Source organism: Pelobates fuscus, chromosome 1 (genome assembly GCF_036172605.1).
Source record: "Pelobates fuscus isolate aPelFus1 chromosome 1, aPelFus1.pri, whole genome shotgun sequence".
In the NCBI taxonomy this organism is placed as follows: domain Eukaryota; kingdom Metazoa; phylum Chordata; class Amphibia; order Anura; family Pelobatidae; genus Pelobates; species Pelobates fuscus.
Window position 1 is genome coordinate 435158485 of NC_086317.1, and position 18359 is coordinate 435176843.

At 39.5% G+C, this 18359-nt stretch overlaps 1 protein-coding gene across 1 annotated transcript in view; it reads left to right on the forward strand.

The window, feature by feature from the left end:
* The window catches only part of SLC7A1 (solute carrier family 7 member 1), a 49183-nt gene extending 31518 nt beyond the window's left edge, over positions 1-17665 (forward strand). Inside the window, exons 3-12 of the mRNA XM_063429495.1 lie at positions 3469-3627; positions 4820-4988; positions 7844-8013; positions 8726-8948; positions 9518-9657; positions 12876-12978; positions 13765-13970; positions 14613-14779; positions 15941-16049; positions 17137-17665. Of these exons, the coding sequence (XP_063285565.1) occupies positions 3469-3627; positions 4820-4988; positions 7844-8013; positions 8726-8948; positions 9518-9657; positions 12876-12978; positions 13765-13970; positions 14613-14779; positions 15941-16049; positions 17137-17312 (1622 nt within the window). The 3' untranslated portion in view covers positions 17313-17665. The remainder of the gene's footprint in view (positions 1-3468; positions 3628-4819; positions 4989-7843; positions 8014-8725; positions 8949-9517; positions 9658-12875; positions 12979-13764; positions 13971-14612; positions 14780-15940; positions 16050-17136) is intronic.
* Positions 17666-18359: the final 694 nt, after the last annotated feature.

Consider the following 18359-nt stretch of genomic DNA (forward strand, 5'->3'; position numbering starts at 1 on the left):
TTCATTCGTCTGTCTGACTAATGAATGAATAGATGAAATTCCCGTTCGCATGTCCAGGTGTTTCACTGGGCATGTGCGGGAATCTCACAGTCTGTCTAGTGTGGGAGATGACGTGTCCCACAGGGACTTCACCTACCCACACAAAGATGGCGGCGCCCTGAATATAGATCGGGGCAGAAAATAAAGTTTAAAAAATAAGTAATATGGGGGTCTTAGGGGCATTTGGGGGTGGCTAGGGGTTCAGTTAGATGTAGTGGAGGCGGGAGGGGGGTTAAAAAAAAACGGGATTCGCCATGACAGTGCCGCTTTAAAGAAACACTCCGGACACCAAAACTACTTCATCAAAATTAAGTTGCTATGGTGCCAGGAGGTCCCTTACTTGAAGGGGTTAAACCTTTCTTGAATAGTTAATCCCCAAAGGTTGCCCCCCATGTTTCTGCAATTGACTTTCAGTTAGCACTACCCAGGAGAGGCTCTACTATTTGGCTAAAGTGGTCAGGTGATGATCATTAACTCTCCATTCATAATTAATTCCTTTTTGTGTGAAAGGTAAGCTACTGATTGGTTTAGAGTTTCGGCTGACCCCTCTATCCAATCAGCGGCACCCCTTCCGGACAGCAACCCATGAGAAGCCAGATGCCACTGGGTAAAAGGGAGATCTGGCGCTGGAGGCAACCTTTGGCGTTACACCGTTTCAGAATATCAGCAGTATACCCTCTGGCCAATTACACTACCAGCAAGGGACACTATTTGAGGGTAACATATGGGTGGGACAGTGATGAGCAACATAAAATATTTTATCCCACTGTTCTGGAGAGAGATTTACCAACAAACCTTATTCCCTTGCTGAGGTGTAACCAGGTAGATAGATTAATGTCTTATATTCAGGGCCATGTATACCCAGGTGGTAGAAGATTAACATAATTTCACAACCCTTTGTATACCTTATAACCAAAAGTAATTATTCAATTGACATATTTATGCTCATTAGCTGTAACTTAGTATAATTGTGATGTAGACATGGTGGCTCCCTAGATGAAGTGTAACTTATTATAATTATGATGTAGACATGGTGGCTCCCTAGATGGTGTGTAACTTATTATAATTATGATGTAGACATGGTGGCTTTCTAGATGGTGTGTAACTTATTATAATTATGATGTTGACATGATGGCTTTCTAGATGCCATGTAACTTATTATAATTATGATGTAGACATGGTGGCTCCCTAGATGGCGTGTAACTTATTATAATTATGATGTAGACATGGTGGCTTTCTAGATGGTGTGTAACTTATTATAATTATGATGTTGACATGATGGCTTTCTAGATGCCATGTAACTTATTATAATTATGATGTAGACATCGTGGCGGCTTTCTAGATGGTGTGTAACTTATTATAATTATGATGCTGACATGATGGCTTTCTAGATGGCGTGTGACTTAGTATAATTATGATATAGACATGGTGACTTTCTAGATGGCGTGTGACTTAGTATAATTATGATGTAGACATGGTGACTTTATAGATGGCATGTAACTTTTTATAATTATGATCTAGATATGGTGGCTCTCTAGATGGTGTGTAACTTATTATAATTACGATGTAGACATGGTGATTGTGTGTAACTTATTATAATTATGATGTAGACATGGTGGCTTTCTAGATGGCGTGTGACTTAGTATAATTATGATGTAGACATGGTGGCTCCCTAGATGGCGTGTAACTTAATATAATTATGATATAGACATGGTGGCTTTCTAGATGGCGTGTAACTTATTATAATTATGATGTAGACATGGTGACTTTCTAGATGCCATGTAACTTATTACAATTATGATGTAGACATGGTGGCTTTCTAGATGGCGTGTAACTTATTATAATTATGGTTTAGACATGGTGGCTCCCTAGATTGGGGTGTAACTTATTATAATTATGATCTAGATATGGTAGCTCTCTAGATGGTGTGTAACTTATTATAATTACGATGTAGACATGGTGGCTTTCTAGATGGCGTGTAACTTATTATAATTATGGTGTAGACATAGTGGCTCTCTAGATGGCGTGTGACTTATTAAAATTATGATTTAGACATGGTGGCTTTCTAGGTGGCGTGTGACTTATTAAAATTATGATGTAGACATGGTGACTTTCTAGATGGCGTGTAACTTATTGTAATTATGATGTAGACATGGTGGCTTTCTAGATGGCGTGTGACTTATTATAATTATGATGTAGACATGGTGGCTTTCTAGATGGTGTGTTTCAAGTTAAATTAGCAGTGACATGATAAAGAGGAATTTTGCTGGAAAAATCGCAGAAAATGAAACATTTGATGAGATGGAGATATATTTGGTTGTATTGGTTTTTTTTTTCCTGTCGCAGACTCTTCAATATGCTCAATTAAATATTTTTATGCCGACAGAGCAAAATGCATGTGAGACGGTCAGGTTGGGCTATTTTTAAATATGCTGGCTGTGTGTGCTACATGTTAAATATAAATTTCAGCAACACGCTCAGACCTGGACTCCTCCAGGTTGCTATGTTTTATTTAATTTCAATAAAAAACAAAACAAAACAAAACCTTGGTAGAGGTTGCAGGGATAAAATTGTAGTTAACATTTATTTGTAAATAATTGCACTTGCATAAATGGAGCGATACAGACAGCGCGAACACCAAGGGGAGACGCATGCCCTGCTGGGCTAGGAGAGGCTGCGAGCGGTGACTTGGGGGAGAGGGGTAAATCTCTGTCCTCTTCCTCCCTTACCCCCACCCCCTTTTTTCTTTTTTTCTCTTTCTCTCTCTCTCTCTCTTCTCTTTCTCTCATCTCTTTTCCCTCCCTTTCTTTTCTCTCTTCACATCCTTCCCCCTCTCCCTCCTGATCTCTTCCCCCTCCCTATATAAGCACACGGGGCGGGTGGGGGCCGAGGGGGGATGAGGGAGACTCCTAGTCCCAGAGTGCTACGGATAAGGTTAGCTCCTCTAGACACATTAGACACAACGGGATTAATAGGGGTGCCCCCTTCTCCTCCCAACCCTGCGGCTGTGAAATATAAGTCAGTTTCTAATAGCAAACATATCTAATTAATATGAAGCACATGATTAAAATCAACTTGTGTTTATTCCTGTACACGTTTTCTACCCGTCACATTGATACTGCTCTACCTGTTAACCTCATGTTTATACCTGTATGACCTCTGTACTTGTCTATACCTTGACTCAATCAAAAATAAAGATTGTCGGAAAAAAAAATAAAAAATTATTGCACTTGCAAGATCGATGTAGAAAATTTTTTTTTTTCAATTCAATTGTTTTATTGGTTTAAAAAAAATAAATCAAACTTGCAAATAAGTCACATTAAAAAAGTGGATATCTAGATGGTACATGAGTATTGTGAAACAGGAAGCAGACACAGAAATACAGAGTATTTTTTTAATTTAATTTAATTTTTGTAAAAAATTTTCAAGGAACGTCAAGTGTGGCCCGAGCATGGAGTGCAACATTTGATGAACTTATAGGGAAGGCTATTGAGAATTTCTGTTCAGAACACATGTCGATGAATTTTCCAGGAGTGTTAGCCAAGTATCCAGACATCTTCGCTGTTGTAATAATTGTGGTGTTAACAGGTAAGTCTGTGCGTAGGTTGTATGTCTTTAATATGTATTGAATGGGTGCTTTTCTGGAGTCTATCTAAAAATAAAATGTGTAAACATGTGAAATATTTGCTGGGGATTTTAATTGCACGCAGATTACATTGTATTACTTTCTAGAAGTGTGCTTCCCCACCTCACAAAAAAAAAAATAGATAAAATGTTTATGAAATACATTGATTGTGTTGGAATTTCAATGACATTTCAACGCAGTCAAAAGATATCATAAGACAAAGTAGGGATTTCTTTGCATTATCTATTTTCCCTACATCTGGTAAAACCTTGAGAAAAGGTTCAGCTATCAAGTTTTGTCTTATCTCCCACCCATCACTAGTGATAGCTGTGGGGAAAAGGCTTGTCTATGGATGGAGTCTCGTTAGACCACAGTGGGCTCCTGGTTGATGAAGCTCTTAAAGCTGAAAAGGGCCAACCAGGTGGCAATGGCCGAGAGGAACTGCTTCCCCTTTCCGTGTGCCCAAGAGCCTCCGCACTGCAAGCAGAGCAGTCACCATCATGGGTCTTTGTAAAATATGCAAAGACCAGAGAATGACCTATCCTCTTTAATAATTCACAAATCTGGGTGGAGATCTACAAAATTGTCATCCCTGCACTAATAAGCCTTTAACATTAAAGTATACCTGTCATGGTAGACACGATTTATGCTCCGTATAAAGAGCATAAAATGTTGTCAATACATTGTGCTTGCAGTATTACTAGCAAATGCAGATTGGGAGAAAAAACTATTAAAACATAGGTTTTCCTTCCACATGTCGTAGACTCCTGTGCCAAAGAATTGGGTGACATGAAAAGCTGTTACAAACAGTCCTTCCAAGCATAGCAGCCAGCTGCTGTCATGTTGGTAATGAAGCCAGTGTGTCAGCGTCACAGAGGAGGTTTGTCCTACTTGGGGAAGTGTCCTCAAGCAGGGCAAATTAATGAGGAGAGTTGCCACACTCGAGGTGGATGTTTTAGAATTGTAACACCCACAACGCTGAGAACATGGTGGTGATGGTAGGAGAGTTAATATCTCACAATTCTACATTTAGAACATTATGTATCTCTGTGATGAATAATATGGATTGTGGGGTGGAAGTTATGTTAAACTGGGCCTATCCTGAAAGAAAAAAAACAAACCATGCTAACATATTTTGGCTTTATTTCTCTGTAGGTCTGCTGTCTTTTGGTGTGAAAGAATCTGCCCTTGTGAACAAAGTGTTTACTTGCATTAATGTACTCGTTCTGGCGTTCGTTATCATTTCTGGTTTTGTGAAAGGCTCTGTCAAGAACTGGCAATTATCAGAAAATGACATGAATTCAACGTGTTACTCATCTGACAGGTAGGCATTGCAAACACTTTCTCTGTTTTAAACTTGCGGGATCTCTGTTAGCTTCCCATGGCGAGTGTTTTTAGAAGTTGTGGAATTTCAAAGACAGAGTTTGAAGCTTAGTGTTGTAGTATGTATCGCAAAGGAGAACTGCATGAGCGCAGCCCTGATCTTAACAATATCCTGACATCACTGTCATTTTAATCTACGCCTAACAACAGCAATTAAGCAAAACACTGCTGTGCGTCATTGTAATTTTGTAATTCTTTTTTTTAGTTGTGCAAGTAATGACATTCCAGCGTTAATCGCCACAACAGCGATACACTGAGCGTGAACAGAAAAACATAGGGGCATAAATCTGCACATATTTTTTTGGTATATGAACAAGATAAACCGACGTGTCTAGAACTGCGTTAGTAGTGAGTGATTAAGTGTGTGGAGGTTAATAGACGTGTGGATATGGTTCAGGTGTAAAATAGTGAAAAGTAAACAGCATCCAGCCTGGCTGATTGCTGCTTGATGTAAGGATATAGCTAGTGAAGAAACGGGATGACCTGCCTGGAAGTAGATGGTATGTTCTGCGGGACTGCTAAGTACCCCATGAGAGATTACCCCCACCCTGGTGAACGTAGCTTGTGAATCCATTTAGTGAATGTGGGATCGGATGGGGGGGGGAGATGAAACCCACTAGTGTCTGCATGTGGGGACCTGTAAGAGTCGGCAATTGTATAGGGAATCAGCACATAAAAAAGAATATTTTCAAATCAACAGTGTAAAGAAAAAGTAGTAACTGTATATAGCATCGGGAACGACAGTCACGCTGCAAGAATTGTTGTAGGTCAATCAGGTGACCGCTATGTTGGACGAATGTCCTGGGGATGGTAAATGCTTGAATACAGGGATCGTTGAGGGATCCAGGTAGGTTTGTGTCCTTAACTCCAGCAGCCTCAGTAAGACCCACTCTACTAATGCATGCTTCCAATTCTTGAGCACTCTGAGCCCAATGAGTCTTCCCTTGATATGAGAACATGAGCGTCTTGGGGATGCCCCAGCAGTAGGTAACATTTTTGTTGCGTAGAACTTGTAGCACTGGTTTCAGTGACCTCTGCATGACCAATGGGTTCTTTGTGAGGTCTGGGAAAACAGACGTGTGAGCCTTCAAAAGAGATAGGGGCTTTTCCCATTGCTGCTGTGAGAAATGAGGCTCTATCCTGTAAAGGTTTGAAAGTGCATTATGAGGTCAGTTACCGTGGTGGCTGGGGCAGTCAGTTTTGGTTTTGGTATACGAAACATACTATCCACCTTCATCATTTTAGCCTGCTTGGGCAGCATTAAGGCCACAAAGAGCCCTCTGAGGTAGTGTGGTAACTCATCAGGGCACACAGCTTCAGGGATGCCCCTAACTTTCAGATTGTAGCGCCTCCTCTGGTCCTCCAGCTTCTCCACCTGAGCATCCGCGGCCCACTGAGCTCCACTAGCCTCTGCTCCACATTCGTCAGCCTGGTGTCCTGGACACTGCTCGTGGCCTCCAGTAGTGTAATTTTTGTAACAGCAGTCTCCATGGCCACCCTGAATTGTGACATGTCTGCTGCTATGTTGGATCACAGCTCCCCCAGCATGGTCTTGAGGAACACCTCGGCAACAAGCTCCGTGTCCCTTGCGGGGAAGACCTCAACTCTGGTGCTGGACAGTGAGATGCTCCCTCCTCCAGATCAGCGGTAAAGTCGTCCGATGACTATGAGGATCCATCCTCTCATGGCGCAATGTTGGGCCATGCGGCCTGTTGTGAGCGCCGGAGGAGTTTGCCAATATCTCGGCTGGTGGGTGCTTTATCAGCCTTGTATTTTTTTGGTTTTCTCCCCATCCGGTTTGTATTGGCCAGGGTGTGTTTTCCACTCGTCCGGGTGGTAGTTTGTACAGAAATTCGCTATCTTGAGCAAACTCTGCAGAGCCCATGAAGCATGCGACTGCTCTCGTCCGATGCTAGCTCCGCCCCTGCGTCATTGTAATTTAACCAGTGAATTACTGTGCTGTGTTTCTTTCTTGCAATGTAATAACAATCCTTCTTTTGTTTTCAAGTCATTTTAGGAAAAAAAGAAATATTATTTATTTTATTAATATTATATATTATTTTTTCATATCAACTCGTAGGCATCAAATGCCACGGTCTCTGTATTATCTGTAATGCATTTCATAAAGTTGGAAATCTGAATGCACATCTGCTGGTTTTGGTTTATTTTGTGTAAGAAAAAAATCTTTAGAAAATTCTTTGAGATTTTCTTTCCCTTCTAATGTGTGTTTTTTTTTTGTCCATGGAATTGGGAAACTTTAAAAAATTAGTTTAAATATTGGCCATGACAAAATTAACGGGCATGGCCATTTTTTATTGGATTTTTAAATTTTTTTATATTTTTAAAAGCCACTTTAAACCTGAATGCTCACACGGAAATAGCCTAAGCAGTCTTCCTCCCTAATCTAAATCATTCTAAATTGACTGCTGGTTAACATCAGCCAACTGAGTTATAAAGCAAGGCTTGCCAGACGTGTACACTTTCGAGTGCTCTAAATGGTAACAGTACAGTAAGTTTGCTTGCCTGTGAGTTTAAATAACCCTGACAGTTACACAGCAATCATTTTTCATAACAAAATGGTATCCGGAGAGTAACACAGATGTTTTCTTTTTTAATGCAATAAAGAGAGACACAGATCTGCTTGAATGTATCTAAATTTAATTAAATCAATTTAAAGTGTTATAATAGTCTAAGCCCTTTTTAACTTATCGCTTTTTGATTTTTTTTTGTAAGGTTTAAAATTTAGAAATAAGGAGCATTCAGACATCTGATTTTCTGTTTCTTTTGTGTTTTAAGTAACCACACATTCCAAAACAACACCTGTGTTTTAAGTAATCACTCATCCCAAAACAACACTTGGAACTATGGCAATGGAGGTTTTATGCCATACGGATTTGCTGGAGTCCTGTCTGGGGCAGCTACTTGCTTTTATGCTTTCGTTGGCTTTGACTGTATTGCAACAACTGGTGGGTATGATAGGAAAACAAACCTTTTTAATGTTCTTATTTGAGGCATCAAAAGCCAGATATCTGTGTTTGCCGAAGTTACAAAAATTAGTTAAATGGGTACTATAGTCACCAGAACAACTACAGCCTAATGCATGGAGATGCTGAACTTTCCCTATAGCAATCCTTGGCTGAGATCATCAGAGTTGACCATCTCAGCCAATCCAATGCTTTCCTATAGGCAAGCATTTGATTGGCTGGGATCATCAATGCTGAGCCAATGCTGGCAGACCCGCATGGCGCTGGAATAAAGGTAAGATTTACAGCTATTAAGGGGGGGGGGGGGGGTAAATAGTGTTTTTAGCCCTATAGGTTAAGGAATACACATTTGTATTGCTGATCCTATTGTATTCCTTTAAGGTAATACAGTCTGAGCACAGGGCAACCAAGTAGCAGATAAGATTTAGAAGAGACAAAAAAACTGTAGCTGTTTGTATATTCTTATTTCAGTGCAAAAAAAAAAACTAGCTTTTTTTGTTTTGTGTATTTACCTGACAATGCTTAGTTGGGACACAGACAGCTAACTTGGTACTGTACCCTTGATTTCATTATGTCGAGCTAACATGTGAAGCACCTGTAATAGCTGTAGTGTAAAATATTAGCCCTCAACTGAAATGGTAAACAGTTTGAGTTTGGGTGATAATGCATTCTTTTTTATATCTTCTGTGTTTAGGGGAAGAAGTGAAAAACCCACAGAAGGCCATCCCTATTGGCATTGTTGCCTCTCTTTTGATCTGTTTCGTGGCTTACTTTGGCGTGTCTGCTGCCCTCACCCTGATGATGCCATATTATTTGTTGGACAAGAACAGCCCCTTGCCCGTCGCTTTTACATATGTAGGCTGGGATGGCGCAAGATATGCTGTGGCGGTGGGATCCCTTTGTGCACTTTCAACCAGGTGTGTCATTTAAGGGTGAATATCAAAAACGATGTACAAAAACTAAATGCAGAATTCTCCTTCCAAGCTTGGATTGATTGATATATGACAATGTGCAAATCTAATTTGTGATGAGGCTGCAGAGGGTATTGTCTATGGTTAACAGGGAGGACTTGGTGATGCTGCTGTTGTTTAAAAAAGAGGGGGCTTACTTGAGACCTGTCCAGAGCTTGAGCATTGTTCCATTAGTGTCAAAAGAGCCTCTTACTAATACAGTGCATGATATACTTTATAACCTGCACTGCTGTGCTCAACTACGAGCCTGAATGCAACAGATTACAAAATCCTGACCTCTGATATCTCTGGTGAAGAAAGCACAAACCCCAGTTCCTTGGCCCCATATCTTGCATTTTACACCACTTTCTTAGACAGTGACAAGTGTCCGTTCCTCTTTAATGCTAATTATTTTTTAATCATGTTTATTGAACAGTAGAGAAATAAATGAAATGTTTTAGCAACCTGTTAGCTTGTATCTTAACATTTCTTCTGTTTTTTTTTTTTGTATTTTTCGTTTTTATTTAACCTTCTAGTCTCCTTGGGTCAATGTTTCCGATGCCTCGAGTAATTTATGCAATGGCAGATGATGGACTACTTTTTAAATTTTTGGCCAGAGTTGATAAAAGAAGCAAAACTCCAATAATAGCTACCATATCTTCTGGCGCTGTTGCAGGTAAGAGCCATTCCTTTATATAATATAGGTACACGGCACTACATATAATTTTACAAGTGATAATAACTAATAATAAAGGGATTATTACAGTGTTCCTGAAACTCATGTACTGGATAAAGGTGCTTGCCATTACATCATATCCACTAATTTACGGTTTATTGACAATATAATATGCACATTTGTGCTGTAGAATTCTTAAAATAGTTTTATATGTTAAACGTGCATTGAATTTTACTCCAGTCATTTCTGTTTCCTTAAAAGTACTTAAATAACGTAATAGGTGAAATAACCGTGTTTTCTTTTTTCTTTTGGCAAGTCTGAAGCCCGGAAAAGGAGGAGGGTGGGGCTGGCAGTGGCTGTGCCAGGGAAGCAGCTAGCTTTACTGGCAAAATGCCCCCTTTACAGAGGACGTGTCCCTAAAACATAACATGTCACTTTGTGTCTTCTTGACTTTGGAACAGGAAATAAATGAAAATCTGCATGGGAACAGCCTTTCATAACAGTTATGCATCCTTTAGGGATCGTATACTATATGTTAAACCATGTTTTAAAGGGCAAAATGATACAGTATCACTGGGAGGCTATTAGTAGTATAGGAATATAGGCCTATTTAAGCTATCTGACCATACCTTTAAATATATACAAATATTTAACTTCTCTCATGGATAAATGTTATTCAGTAACAGTATTTCTGCTGATATGTTTGCATCTTCTTGAAATGTAATTGGTTTTAAAAGCCACGTGGAGAAGATAACTGTATTTTTCAGATACATTTAGTTTTTCTCAACTTTCTGAAACAGTAAAACATTTGACTTCAAAAGCTACACTATCATAACTGCAGGAGATCTTACCTCTGTTATCCCCTCAGTTTTTTAGGGGGATTCGTTCTCCCCATTCCCCTTGCCTTTCACAAGCATGCTTCCCGGTGCTGTGTCACAGAACCGCATTGTTAGGTGATTGGAAGGGCTGACTGCAACTCATGTATCAGGCAGAATCATGTGGCATGTCAAGTCTGGCCCTTCCTTCAAATTGAATTTGGTCGCATATAGAAGATTCAATGGGCAAATAATGTATAGGCTTATAGCTCATTTTCAATCTCATTGGGTCAACCACAAGGCCATATTAACCATCACTACAGAGTGTCAGGTATAATGCCGTTCAATGTCTACTGAATAAACCTCTCACAGCCATTGATGTTTTTGTTTTTTTTTAAATGTATTGGCTGGCAAATTTTACAGGTATTTAATGCCTCGGTAGCTGGGTGCATTGCAAGCCAAAAGATCTGGAGCACAGCCCAGATTTCTCCAGCACTTTCCAATGATGTGAACTATCAGAGTGCAACCCTCTCCCACAAACTTAACTGAAGACATAAGTGATCCCATGGCCCACATTTTACACCAATTATTTCATAGTTGTTCTCTAGAGCAGTGGTTCCTAACCCAGTTCTCAAGTACCCCCTAACACTCCAGGATTTAGGGATTACCCATTTGTATCTAAAGTGTTTTTTTCCCTTTTCTAAAAACACCTTAGACACAACTGGGTATTCCCTAAATCCTGGACTGTTAGCGGGTACTAAAGGACTGGGTTGGGAACAACTGCTCTAGAGCAACTAATCTTCCAGCACTACTATCCCCAATTGTTGAATAATTTTGCTCTAGTGTTTTTATTTTGATTTTTTTATTATTATTATTTTTTAATTATTTGTATTTTATTAGCTTTATACACACAGGTATATTGCAGGTCAGTAACTGGTTAAGAAATTAGTCGGACCGTGTGGTTCACAATCTGGCAGACATGAAACATGTACGTCAGCAGAACATAAACAATAACAATAACGTTGTGGACATAGCACTGTGACAAACAAAACATTATGGTGTGGGGTTGCTAGTTGATGCAGTAGGCTATAGTGATTAAGAGCGGACTCATTCAGCTAGGGGCCTTTGTGGCAAGAGTCAGGTAGTAAAGTCCATGGCTAAACACAATATCGACCTCTGCTTTGAGGTTGGGCTCGGACGGGTAATGTCTACCTCCTCCTGGTCAGGGTCTCAATCGCCCAGGAACTCGTAGCTCGGGTAGTTTCTGTGTGGCGCTTCCCCATGGGTTCCCCCTGGTTATCAGCTTGTCGTTCGGTGTGGTGTCAGCTGTTGTGCTCAGGGTTGATCGTCAGTTTGTCCCAGAGTGTGCGCGGGTCTTGTTCTGACGTGAGGGTGTATAGTTGGTCTCCACTTGGGACTAATAACGCTCCATCTGTACTTCATCTATTGCACACCTCTCGGTCCCTGAGCTGTTTGGCGACTGTTACCAGTTTGCGTTTCTCCACCAGCACCGCAAATGGTATGTCACATATATTGTTACCACCCTGTTCTCAAACTTGACCGTGCCATCTCCCATAAGCGTGCCATGATTGCGGCACGAACCACCATGTCCTTTGTCACAATTATGGTATATCTCGGTGTGTCAGCCGGTGCCGTAGCGGCCTTTTGGATGCGGAAAACCACCACGAGCAAAGATGGGTCATTTCTGTTTTTAAGGCCCATGAATATGAAGAGTCTCTGGGCATATGGTAGGAGCATATGGTAGGAGCTCCTCCCCACTGACCTCTTCTGGGATCCCTCTCAGTCTGACGTTCCGGCGTCTGTGCCTTGATTCCTTGCCATGGTTCTCTGCATTTGTCTGACTTGTTGAGTAAGCTCTGTTAATTTCGTCTCTGTACCCTGTATCCTTTCGTCTGTGGCTTTCTCTCTCTCCTCCACCCTTGTTACCCTCTGAGTCACAACGCTTATCTCCTGTTGGGCCTCATGGAGATCCTCCTTCTACACTTTGCGGAGGTCTTGGAGCAACCTTTTGATATCCCCTCTTGTGGAGGGTGTCGAGTCATCCTCAGACTCTGAATCGGGGTTTGCTTTGCTGGGGTGTGAGGAGGTGCGGGATTCTCCCTCCTCCTGTGATTCCTCTGTGTCCTCCGCCTCTGGTTGCACTGCCGGCGCCATTTTTTTTTGCATTCTTTGGTGTTAGCGTATTGCTTTATTTGTAATTTGATGTCATCATAAAGTAGTTTCATTTATAACTGTAATAAATATTATCCAATTAATTAACCAATGAACGTGCATTAACCAGTTGCCAGTTTTTAAGTAGATCAACTTATGGTATTGCACATTTTAAAGGTGGTTGTAATAACTGTTTTCTCAATGTGTTGTTACATATTTTTTTTTTTTCAGCATTGATGGCATTTCTGTTTGACCTAAAAGACTTGGTGGACTTGATGTCAATTGGCACGCTCCTGGCATATTCCTTGGTAGCAGCCTGTGTTTTGGTTCTCAGGTAAAGCCATGAAACACATTTACATAATGCTCCGATGTACACTAAACTCCAGTGTGTACTACAATCCATTCTGTATCATTGCTAGTTGGTGTTGAAGTGTACTCGTACTGTACATGTTACAGACCTGTGCTGCAGTGTACTTTTATAGCGCATACATTGACTGTTTCATCATGTAATCATGATGTACATGTGCTAGCCATACTCTACTATTTGCCACCCTGCAATCCAGTGCGATCCATATTGTATCCTTTACTGATCTGCAGTGCAGTAGCCTCCACGCTGCTGCCACCTGCTAACCTTTACTGCAGTGTACTCCACACTCTACCACCCATTAGCATGCACTACTATGTGGTGTTCTCTATAGTTCACAAACCCTGGATCCCCAGATGTTACTAAAACTCCTGTGATTCTTTGGCCATCTATTTCATTCAAAGAATTCTGGGCCTGTAGGCATCAACACCTGGGTAGCCAAAGCTTGAGAACACTGCTCAACCATGTGCCAGCCTTAACTAGTGTATAATTCATGGTATATCACTTGATATCCTGCACTGCAGTGTACTCCATACTTTATCTCTGTCTAACCAGCCCTGCAGTTTACTCCATGGTGTAGTTCAGCACATAAAACAAAACCGTATTATGCCACTTTCATAATGTCACCAATGATGTGAACGCTTGTGGGAAGAGTGAAAAGTCCATAAAATAATGAACTTGGTAACAGTCTTCTTAAACTCCGTCCTAGTGAGTTGGAATGCAATCCAATTTAATTTTCAATTTGCTTGATTGTAGGTATCAACCCGAACAACCGAACCTTGCATACCAAATGGCCAGTACCAACGATGACGTCGATGTTAATGAATCAGTCAGCACCAGTGAATCACAGGCTGCCTTTATGGATGATGACAAATTGAGTCTCCATTCACTGTTCTTCCCACAAAACACTGAGCCCACTAGATTATCGGGCTCCATCGTGAATATTTCTGCAGCTGTTATTGGTAAGTACAGATTTCCACTAAAAACTTTATTTGAACTATTTAGTTTGACACAGTTGGCTGCCGTTTTAGAGCCGGAATGACTAGCCTTAGAATGCATTTCCCATCATTCTCTGTCTAGTTTTTAAATTACACATATTTTAAAGTGACTGTGACGTTTTATAAGCTGTTATTCTGATTATTTCTGTCACTTCGAACAAGAAGACCGTATTTTATCTACGCAAACTCACTTCTTAACACATTTATTGCATTTTTGTTTATTGTACACATTTATTGTCTAGGGCTACTTGCAGCTGCTGTAAAACACAAAAAACAAGGTGCACCGAGAGCTTTTGTGATTCTTTGTTAAATGTAATTTTTTAATTGATGATGAACTTTGTGATTGTAACCATCCGCAGCAATTTTCCATAGGTTTCTATACAATGGAATCTATCTTCCTATTGCCATACTTTTAGAATATTACCCCGCGATCGTTATTTATACATAACTTGTGTTACCTCTAAAGAAAATATTATCGTCAGGATTGTTCTTAATACATAAACCCAAAAAGCAGCTGCTGCAGTTTTTACTGTGTTTGTTTGCATTTCTGTAACCTTCTGTATGTTCTGTTTTGTAACATCGTTATCTCCTTCGTTCTACTCCCAGGTTTGCTTATCTTTACATTCTGCTGCTTGACCGTCTTCGGACAAGAGTCTCTGTTGCAGGGAGAGGCTTCAATCGTTGTGCCTCTTGTGTTTGTTATACTTTTTTGCTTATTTTTTACCTTTATCATTTGGAGGCAACCAGAAAGCAAAACAAAACTCTCCTTTAAGGTAAGTTCAGCAATAAAACAAAAAGGAAAATATTTATGAACAGGCCTTTCCCTTTGAGTTTGTATGTTCTAATGAATGTATCATATCACCTTCATACAATTCTGGAAATTCGAAATTCTACTAGCGAATGCCAACAGCTAAAGTGGTGGATATACTTCTGGAATCAAATATAATAAAACTAATTATTATAGTGGTTAAGGATAGTCGAAGGCATTGCAGTACCTGGGTCAAAGAACACGATGCCTCCTAAATCTACACTCACTGTGCACTTTACACGCATTTTACAAATATAATTAAAATGTCCTTGGCGCCCTCCCCTTCACAAACCAATGTTTTTTATTTTAACTTCTCTTATTCATTTCCTACTTCACTGTCATCCCAACCTAGTTATTATATAGTGCCAATGTACTTACAACAGTATCCTGTGGATTCATTACCTAGTATTCATTTTGCTATAGTTAATTGCCCCAGCTACATTCACCTAATTTATTGCTAAGTTATTGCAATTGCCATATTCCCCAATTCCAAGCTCGAGTTGATTTTCTTTAAATTTAGTGCCCCAAGATAATTCCAAGCAACAATTTCCTCCCCAATCCATTGCCTCAAGCTGCATGCACAGAATTTCAATGTTCTAACCATCTCGCCCCGTAGCGTTTTGTATTCAGTCTAACCCCATGTCGCACTTACCCCACCGAACATAACACTGATTGCAGTGGCGCATTCATCCTGCAGTGACGTCAGCTGGTCTGATGATGTCACTGCACTGTGTAGGGAGTGAAGCTGGGAAGACCATAGAGTTTATATAGAGGTTTTCAAACACTGTCTGACCCAGGGTGTATGTATATGGCTGAAGACTCTTGTCATATAATAAAATTAGTCATGCATTTTTCTCATTTTATTTTTACATATACTTCATTTAACACAGAATTTATTCATTTTGCAAAACTTGATGAAAGAATTATTGTATTAAAAAATAGTGTTGAGGTGACCGTTATCCTTTAAGTGAATGCCACACATTTTTGTGCCACGGTGGACTTACTGTATCAGTACTGTATCCGTTTTCAAGTTTTAAAATGATATTCTGTAAATAAACGCCAGCATTTTCTACAGAGCTTTCCAGTTTAACAATGGGATATTCATGTCCTTCTGCTTTTTAACCAGGTCCCATTCCTGCCTTTTCTTCCCATCGTGAGTATTTTCGTAAATGTTTACCTAATGATGCAGCTAGGCAAAGGAACCTGGATACGATTCTCTATCTGGATGGCCATCGGTATGAATTCCTTTTACACCTGTGACTTATACATAATAACCTATTATTGCACGTTTCATCCGAGTGGATTCATAAAGCTTACTAGTAATACATATTAAAAATAAAATATCAGACAGGTAGTTAAATAGTTTTATAGTCTTGCTAACCCACATGTTGATATGAGTCCTATAGACTGTAAGATCACTTGAGCAGGGCCCTCTTTAACCTATCGTTCCTGTAAGTTTTCTTGTAATTGTCCTATTTATAGTTACATCCCCCCTCTCATCATATTGTAAAGCGCTACGGAATCTCTTGGCGCTATATAAATGGCGATAATAATAATATGAAGATTGCATTGGATAGAGACTACCAGAGATCTCAGTCAGGCTACCAGAAGATGATTTAAAATTGATATATAATAGTTATTTTAAAGGTGAACAGTCACATCCCAGGGTTTTCATGTCTTGTTTATATTTAGCAAATATGTATTTGTGAGATGTGAAATATAAAAGTTTCGAAGTCATTTGCACCTTTCAGTCAGCATAAGAAAGCATAGAGAGCAGATGAGAAATTATATCATTTCTATTTCTCCTTGTCATATGCAGTGCTTGCCCTGGCTTTACCTTGTCCAAACTTGATTACAATACCATTTGCAAAACCAATTAAAGGAACACTAAAGCGTTACACAATTAGACAGCCACTAGAGGTGGATTTAACTCTGCAATGTAAACATTGCAGTTCCTTAAAAAAAACTGCAATGCTTTACATTGCAAGGTAAAAAGGACAGGAGCAGTGCACCCAAGCCATCATTGAGATAAAGTGACCTGGGTGATCTTAGTGGTCCTTGAATATAAATGTAAAAGAAAATATAGCATATTATATATAACTGTAGGTTATAGGTGATGTTCAATGTTTTGTTTAATGGTGTAGTATTCCAGAAAAGTGACTAATTTTTTGTTAGTCTTCTTTTTTTCTCTGTTCTCTAGCATTTTTGCACATGAATAAATGTGTTCTTCATTTCTGTATATTTTATATAAATGTACATTTGGTGATGGCTGCATTTGGAATCTCTATGCAGCTAACGTTGCACTTTTCTTATTTGTTCCAGGATTTCTGATATACTTTGGATATGGTATGTGGCACAGTACTGAAGCGGCAACATCTGTACCAGAACCAAGCGTCAGAAATGGCACGACGCTACTTAACAATGAAAAGAAAGCATTTCTTGAGGATGACGGAGAAGAACGTTCCGTAACTGCATGGGCAACAGAGGAAGATGTCTGAGTAGATGTGATATTCCTCCATGACCATTTATTGGCCACTGTACGAAACCATGATCCTGTTTGGACTTCAAGCTTGCAAATGGCATTTAGTTATTTTGCTGGTAGCTTTACCTCAGACAAACACAAATGGTAACGCCTTATGTGCCAGAAGCTTCCGATCAATGCTGCTATAATAGTAAAACAAAATACACAAAAAAAAAACTAAAATATGGGCTTTAGAAATACAAAAAATTCTAAAAAGTTGCAATCTGCAGGATTCAACATACAACCTATAATGGCAAAAGTAGAAACAAATAATTACCGCATTTGTGGTTTTTGGGTTTGTTTTTTTGTTTTGTTTTTTTAAATTGCGTACTCCCCCAAAAAAAGAAAAGCATATTATTCTGTTTGGGGGATTGGAACTGTCTTTTCCCCCTAATTTGCAGTGTCTTCTGAAAGCCCTTCTAAACCAAGACAAAAGTGGAACTATCGTGTAGTTTTTCAAACAGTCATCGATTGATGCGCACATGTATTGTAAATTTGATGCGTAGGCAGAAAATCCGATTTCTGCTTCTCACTGTAAAAGGTATTGCGTCTTTTAAAAAAAATGGGGTAATCAAATATCTCCTAGAGTAATAAGTTTACAATCCAACTTGCAAAAGTAGTATTTGTTTTGAATCTTCAAAGAAAAATATTAATTTATTATCTACTTATTCTACTTATTATACTTCAGCATTTTAATATTATATTTCATAGTGCAGGACACTTAAAAGGAAGAACCTTTTTCAATTATTCCATTTTGTTTATTTTATTTAGCACGTGAATTACAGTACCAGAGGGTTTTTGTGGCTCCTTTGATGCTGCTCATGAGCAGGAAACATGAGTCATTTTAGCTTCCTACTCAGAATTACCTTGTGAGAATTTTAGACTTGAATGGGCTGACACCCTAATTTACAAGCTGTATCTGTCCTCTGATCATTAATCAAGGCTATTATTTCCTTATAAAGAAACTAAACTGCACCCTGGCCACTTTCCATGAGGTGTGCTCAAAGCAGGTGACAGACATCTT